The following is an 8,061-nucleotide window of genomic DNA, read 5'->3' on the forward strand; positions in this document are numbered from 1 at the left end:
CAAGTGTAAGGTTCTGCACCTGGCTTCGGGCAATCACAAATATTAATACAGACTATGTGATGAATGGATTGAGAGCAGCCCTGCAGAAAAGGAGTTGGGGGTACTGGTGGATGAAACACTTGACATGAACTGGTAATGTGTGCTTACAACCCAGAAAGCCAATTTTATTCTGGGCTGCATCAAAAAGCCCATGGCCAGCAGATCAAGGGGGATGGTTCTCCCAATCTCTTCTGCTTTCATGATATCCTGCTAGGAATACTGCATCCAGCTCTGTGGCCCCCAGCATAAGAGAGACATGGACCTATTACAGACAGTACAGAGGAGAACCACAAAGATGATCAGAGCATGGAACACTTCTCCTATGAAGATAGGTTGAGAAAGCTGGGGTTATTTAAATTAAAGAAGTCTCCTTCTCTAAGGAAGAGGAAAGAGCAATAAAAGGGAGACCTTATAGAGGTCTTCCAATACTTACAGAAAACCTCCAGAAAAGATTGGGAGATGCTTTACCAGGGTGTGTAATGAGAGGACAAGGGGCAATGTTTTCAAACTAAGAGAGAGTAAATTTAGATTGGATATAAGGAAGCAATTCTTCACAATGAGGGTGGTGAAGCACTGATACAGGTTGCCTAGAGAAATTGTGGATGCTCCCTCCCTGGAAGTGTTTATGGCCAGCTTAGATGGGGCTTTGAGCAACATGGTCTAGTGGAAGGTATGTCTTCCCAGACATGCCTGGAGTGTTGGAACTAGATTACCTTTAAAGGTCCCTTCCAACCAAAACTGTTCAGTGTTTGTGTGATTCTAAGACTCTATTATGTTCAGGTACTGTAGATCTCAGGGTGAAATCTAAGTGAAATGAAATGAAATGAAGTGAAATGAATGCTGCCACAAACATATATCAGATCTATAAGAGAAACCTGGGAAAGTTACATTTCTTTAGGCTATTGTGAACATTAGTTCCAGCTAGGCATTTGTTTTTAACTGAAAGATATATCATTGACTCAAGGAAATCAATTGTTGAATTCGACTGCAGTTGATAAATTGTTTCAACAAGAATTCTGCCCTTCTATCCTCTATTTAAAGTATACTAGAAAAATGAGTTCTCTGATCTTCTTTTTGATGATGTTAGGTATTAAATCAGGGTAAACATTGGTTAGTCTGTGGAGAGCCAGATCATATTTATGGATATTGTATATTAAATTTTATGTAGTGAGAAATGGTTTTACCCTGAATGTGTTTCACTTTTTATGCCAGGTTACAAAGATGACACAGCAAGAGTATTTCCTAGATATTTTTGTGCTGTTTTTTGAAACAATTAAAATAATACGAAATTGTTTTTTGTTTAACAATTTTGTTTAATTGTTTTTTGTTTAATAATTGTTTAACAAAACAATTAACAATTAAACAATTGTTAATTGTTTAACAATTGTTAAACTCTCAGTGAAACCAACAAAAACAAAATTAACACTCCTTAGATAGTGATCATGGAAGATATTGATTAAAATTATTTTTATTTCTATTATTTTATGTTTCTAACTCTGTTTTATTCTATTTTGGGGGGGGGGGGGAACGAGGAGGGAGAAGAATACTAAACTAAACAAAATCTCCTTACTCAATCAGCAGGGAAGATATGGTTTTCATTTATTTTTATTTCTATTATTTTATGTTTCTAACTCTGCTTCTCTGGCTCTTTTCAGTGTGGTCACTTCAGGGACAGTGGAGGTAAATGCACCAGGAACCACTGGCTGCTTTGGACGGCCATATATTACAGTAGGCATTTAGATTAGAGTAGAGTGGAGTAGAGTGGAGTAGAAATACAGAATAGAAATTAGAATAGAACAGATCAGAACAGAATAGAATAGAATCTAGTCCAGCTGCCTGACCACTCCAGGGCTTCCCAGAATTTAAAACATATTTCTGAGGGCATTGTCAGTCTGGGGAGTCAGTATGGATCAGGACTGATGGCAGAAAAGTATCAGCTCTGGTGCCAGTAACCAGCCTAGTTACTGTTGGGCAGGTCCATCGCAGTGACACTGTTCCAAGGTCAAGCTGGGAAGTCAGTCTATGGGTCAGGGTCCAGATCAAAAGAGCTAAGGTACAGGCATGGCTGAGTGTTAGTAGGAGACCAGTGCACCTAGGATATAGCTCAGACATGGGCTGAAGGCCCAGTCCTGAGACTAAATGAAACTCATGGGCCCAGGGAAAAGATCTGGTCGTCTCATTGTTGCCAACTCACATCTTATCAAGAATAAAGTAAAAAGAATTTGGAAAAATTGTCTAGATAAGAAAAGCAGAAACACCTACTCGATGTACAAAATAGGCAAGAGCAGAATACCTTTTAATAGATAGTATTTACGGCAAAATACCTCATATTACCTCTGAGGTGACCTCATATCTGTATCTGTAAGAATTTGCTCAGTTTCCCTTTGTGTAATTTTTTTTCCCTCCATTTCCTTTATCCTTTATTAAAAAGTTGCATTACAAGTGAGGGTAAATGTACAATACTATTTCTGTAATTGCTTCTATTTAAATACACTTGTCTATGGAATTAGTTTGGGGAATTTGATTTAAAAAAGAACTTGCTAGCTTTCAGAGATTTTATTAGTATTTCCTATCATTCAACTGAATGCAAGACATTTGATTGTCTTTTATGACTACAAAAGCCATGTCTTCTTTACCTTTTTCCAACAGTAATAAATAAAAGTGATAAAATCTGTAGAATCTAATCCAGAGATGACATAAATACTAAGGCGTCAATAACTGCCTCTCTGTGGGAGAGGCTAGCAGTGTTCTTAACACCTCAGGACCCATCTTTAACTGTAAAGCACATTTTTTGTGGAGGGCTTCTTTGAATGAGTTGTGCAAGAACCCAGTTAATCAGAGAAGTTTAAATTAAGTGGCTGCTGTTCACAATCGTTGCACTATCTCAAAGCAGAACATTGCAAATACATTCAGAGAAGAGTGAAAAAAGTCTCATAGGTTGCTTCTCCTCCTGAAATCTTCAGTCATTGGGGGATAAATTTTCTCAGGGACACCACAGAAAATCTCATTTTGTGCAAGTTCCCAAAATGATACCTACCGTAGTCAATACTTTCATTCAAAATTAAGCTAGCATTAAAGTTTATGTATGGCTTGAATTGACAGTGTTGTTGCCTCCATTTGATGGTCAGATACACATGAGGAACATGTAGCGACTTTTTAATTTTGCTAGAGTGCAAGCATGGGAGGATTGCTTTGGAAAGCAAGATTTGTTCTGAAAGTTTGTGAACCTGGTCATATCTTCAGACTGTTGTATAGATGTCAAGACCCTTTAATTTTGATATCTTTCAGCATCAGCCTTTCTGGACGTAGCTGTAATTTGTTAAACAAAGATTCTTGGTAGAAGTGACTCCAGAAGCAAGTGCTGGATTTTCATTTATATTCTTGATTCAGTCAATTCCTCAGAGAACTGAAGAAAACTTTGATTTTTATACATAATTTAGGTTATAATTTACTGTTGTCTAAGAAATTATCATCATTTGGTACAAATTAATTTTATTACTGGAGATAGGATTGATTTATTCTAGGTTTTCAAAAACAAACTGAGAAATTGTATACATCTTTTATCTTGTTTGTGTCTCAGACTGTCAAGAAAGCTGCTGACTACTGCCAGAAAAATGATATTCCATTTCCCAAGATAGAGAAGCAGAAAATGGACAAGGAAAGCCCTTCTGATTGTTATGTCTTTCGAGGAGACAAGTCGTGCCCTACAGTCATACACTTTCCACTCTTCAACAAAGTGAATTGTTCTGGTAACATATATTTGATGCTATTTTGTCTCTATGTACTTGCATTTCATATCTTCAACTTCTTGTGCCAAGCATTTGAGAGTCCTCTTTTACCTAGTGCTGTTGTAAATGGACAAAGAAGAAAAGGAAGAGAGCAGGCTCTATTCATAATCAACAGATGCTTGTGCAGGTGTTAATATGTAGGATTTACCCTCATTCTCTCAGATAAATGTATGTCTGTACTCGTGGCTAAAAGATTTTATGTAATCTTTGGTTTGTTCTCTATATCAAGCTCAGGAAGTGCAGCCTAGATGAGTGGACAGCGAGTTGGACTGGCAATTGGCTGGATGGCAGAGCTCAGAGGGTTGTGCTCAGTAGTGCAGAATCTAGTTGGAGGCCTGTAGCTAGCGGTGTCTCCCAGGTGTTAGTACTGGGTCCACTGTTGTTTGATTTATTCATCAATGACCTGGATGTGGAACAGAGTGCACCCTCAGCAAGTTGGTTGATAACACAAAGCTCAGAAGAGTGGCTGATACCCCAAAGGGCTGTGCTGCCATTCAGAGGGACCTTGACAGGCTGCAGGGATGGGCCAAGAGGAACCTCATTTAGTTCAACAAGGACAAGTTCAGGGTACTGCACCTAGGGAGGAATAACCCCAGTCACCAGTACAGGCTGGGGGCTGACCTGCTGAAGATCAGCTCTGCAGAGAGGGACCCAGAAGTCCTATTGGACAGCAGGCTGACTGGGTGGCAGTAATGTGCCCTTGTGGCCAAGAAGGCCAATGCTATCCTGGACTGCATTCAGAAGTGTTGCTAACAGGTCAAGGGAGGTGATCGTCCCCCTCTACTCAGCCCTGGTGAGGCCACACCTGGAATATTGTGTCCAGTTCTGGGCTCCCCAGTACAAGAGGGACATAGAACTACTGAAGTGAGTTCAGAGAAGGGCTACAAAGATGATTAGAGGACTGGAGTACCTGTCATATGAGGACAGGCTGAGAGAACGTGGCCTGCTTAGCCTGGAAAAGAGAAGACTGAGAAGAGACCTCAATAACGTATATAAACACCTGAGGAGAGGGTGTAACGAGGATGGAGATGGTCTCTTTTCAGTTGTGCCCAGTGACAGGACAAGAGGCAACAGGCACAAACTGAAGAACAGGAGGTTCCGTCTGAGTATGAGGGGCACTTCTTTACTGTGAAGGTAAGAGAGCGCTGGAACAGGTTGCCCAGAGAGGTTGTGGAGTCTCCTTCTCTGGAAATATTTAAAACCTACCTGGATGCCATCCTGTGCAGTGTGCTCTAGGTGATCTTGCTCAGCAGGGGGCTGGACTAAATGGTCTTCAGAGGTTCATTGCAACCTCGGCCACTCTGTGATTCTGTGATTCTGTGATCATTTTAATTAAATTGTGGACCTCCCATTAAAAAGAAGTTGAGGAGATATCACATTTATAAGCTAGACTATCCAAATTGGGGATATTTATTACTGTTTCCCTTGTAGTTACTGATGAGGAACAGGTTGTTGCAGATTTATCTCTCTCTCTTAGATAACTGATAAAGCTGGTGATCGAATAAGTACCTCTGAAATTGTGATTGAACTTCTGCTTTCTCATGTTGCTGGCTCCAGCATTATCTTAATGTGATAAAAATTTTTTATGTGAAACTTGTGGTTCTTCAGGGATTAATATTTTCCACAAGTCCGTGCTTTTCTTGGATGATCTTGTAGTTTGTAATTTGGCATTTACTTACACAGTGTTTTCTGTTTTCTAGATAAAATTGAAGAATACAGAAGTAAATTCTCTACTTTTCACATGTCCTACTCCGAGACTAACATCAAAGATCTCCTTGCAAAAGCAAAGCTGAATGTGTCCAATAATAGTAAGAGAATTTTGCAAGAGATACAACTGCTTCTATCTTCCTCTCATACAAACAAGTTCTGAATGCAAAGGTAGTTTTTGTGTTTGTTTGATTGTTTTCTCTTCTGTGCAGAATAATGAATTTATGACTCTGTATTTCTCACCTGCTCATTTTTCCGCATTTCTTGTGTATAAAATTTAAAACTGATCAAATATTAAATATCTGACCTACAGGTTGTTCACAATGGCAGAAGTATTTGACTTTGTCCCATGGTGCACTGAATAGTCCCAGTCAAATAATATTGCCTATAACATCCTGGCATTAGACAAGTATGCCTGTGATATTAAAAAATGTCAAAGTCTTCGCAGCTGTCCTGTGTTTAATTTACTAGTGTTTTCCTGTGTTTTCTTGTGTTCAGACTGAGTTTAAAGAATTATGAAATTGAATCTGAGCTCAAGAAAAGAAAAAATGTTTTAGTGAGAGGTTGGTCAGAAACTGAAACAGGTTGCCCAGACAACCTGTGGACTCTCCATCTGTGGAGATACTGAAACCCCAATCAGACAAGGTTCTGGACAGCCTGTTTGAGCTGACCCTGTTTATGCAGTGGGTTGGATTACATGATCTCAAGAGAGCCTGTCAAACATAAACAATTCTGTGTGATTATGTGTAACCAGGTTGGTAAATCAGCAACAGCATTACAAGAAAAATGCTATTTCATTAAACTCAGAATCATTTCTCTTGAACGAGTTCCAGTTGGAATTCAGGCATCTTCGTTGTGGTATGTAGATGCGCTTAAGCTAGTACTCCATGGATTTTGGCTTACGCATGTTTGCTTGCCAGATCAGTGGTAAGGAGTATCCAAACACTATGAAAACAAAGGTTTTGTTGGCAATGAGTTGTCAACACACACACAGAGACAGGCAGATGCGCAGCTTGCCACAACAGAGAACCATTTTGCAAATCCTTATGCATTTGATAACTGACATGCTAAACACCTTCAATGCTGTTTTGCAATGGAACTGCATATTCTCCACATGGTTTGCTGAGCCAAGACCAAAAAGGGCTTGTACCTCTGTCACCTATACCAGCAAGGACAGATCAGGATACAATTTTTTTGAAAGTCTGGTAAGAAAAGAAAAGCACCTCCTATATTTTTACCAGGAGCTGTAAGTCAAGGCAACCACACTGTCAGTGTATGAGTCCATACTTTAGGATAGCTTCACCTTTGTTGGTCACAGCATACAATTAGTCAGGGGAAAAAATATCTAGGAATGAAAATGGGAAACTTGAATGCACCGACATCTGTACTTCCCCCGACCAGTATGTTTATTTTCTTTATAGCTAAACCAGGTAGAAATAAATGAGGCTTAAAAAGAGTTGCAAAGTGTGTATGTCTAACCTACTGCAGTCACACATCCACTTAATCAAGTTTTACATTTCCTCTGGGGATTAAAATACCTCCTCCCAACTTTTCACAATATGTGGTGTTTGTCCTCATGATGTGGGCATTGAGTAAGACGTGCAAGACACAGATTTCTGTATGTATTGCCTTTGGGTAGGACCTTATGCATTCCATTTATGTGCCTAAAATATCATTCTCAAGAACCAGCATTTAAATCTGCCTAGACAAGTTTTGATGAAGTTTGTTCTTTAGCTTTTTCATCTAAACTGTATGAGCTCAGTTCTTCCATGCAATGTATTGGGGCAGAGTTCAAACGTGAGACTGTTATCAAGCTATAAGACATTGGTCTCTGTTTTCTTACTCGGGAGACATTTAGAATCACAAAATCATGGAATCATAGCATAGATTAGGTTTGGGCTGAAGGTCATATATCCCTGCTTAAAGAAGGGCAACAGGTGAAGGGACATGATCATAGAATCATAGAATGATAAAGGTCTGAAAAGACCTCCAAGATCATCTGGTCCCCTACCACCACCATCACCCACTAAATCATGTCCTTAAGCACCACATCCAACCTTTCCTTAAACACTCCCAGGGACGGTGTTTAAGCGACAAATGAGTCCCAGCACTCATTTCCAGGGACTATCAGAACCAAGGAAACACAACTGGGATCCCTGGTCAGGTTTCCTAGGACTTGCACTAAGAGTATTTCAAATCTCATTTTTTCCAAAATTTGAGTGAAAGAAATGTTTACCAGTGATTACCAGGGTTCTCCAACGTGTTTGCATAAGAATTTCAAAAAAGCTGCAATGAATGTGATCAAAGATGCATTTAAACTACTGTTCTGTCTTCAAGAGGGACAAAAATGTATGCTCAGGAAGAATGTGACAAACCCTCATGAATACTCTGCTTTCCTCTGATTACTCTCCCAATCTCCAATCATTTGCAGATCAGGGATAGTATAAGCCAGATGTGGTTTCTATTTTTCAGTAATAATTAGATGATTTTTTTCTTTTCCATGAGCTCCGGGGGGAATATGCTGTCA

General features: G+C 39.4%; 1 protein-coding gene across 1 annotated transcript in view; it reads left to right on the top strand.

Annotated features, from left to right (window-relative positions):
- PLA2G4C (phospholipase A2 group IVC) overlaps positions 1-5,989 on the top strand; it is a gene marked incomplete at its 5' end in the record, with an annotated part of 99,174 nt that extends 93,185 nt beyond the window's left edge. The window contains 2 exons of the mRNA XM_082778973.1: positions 3,620-3,788; positions 5,528-5,989. Coding sequence (XP_082635099.1) covers positions 3,620-3,788; positions 5,528-5,697 — 339 coding nt within the window. The 3' untranslated portion in view covers positions 5,698-5,989. The remainder of the gene's footprint in view (positions 1-3,619; positions 3,789-5,527) is intronic.
- Between the last annotated feature and the right edge of the window lie 2,072 nt (positions 5,990-8,061).

This window comes from Aythya marila (assembly GCF_965140915.1).
Source record: "Aythya marila genome assembly, chromosome: 25".
NCBI classification, from domain to species: domain Eukaryota; kingdom Metazoa; phylum Chordata; class Aves; order Anseriformes; family Anatidae; genus Aythya; species Aythya marila.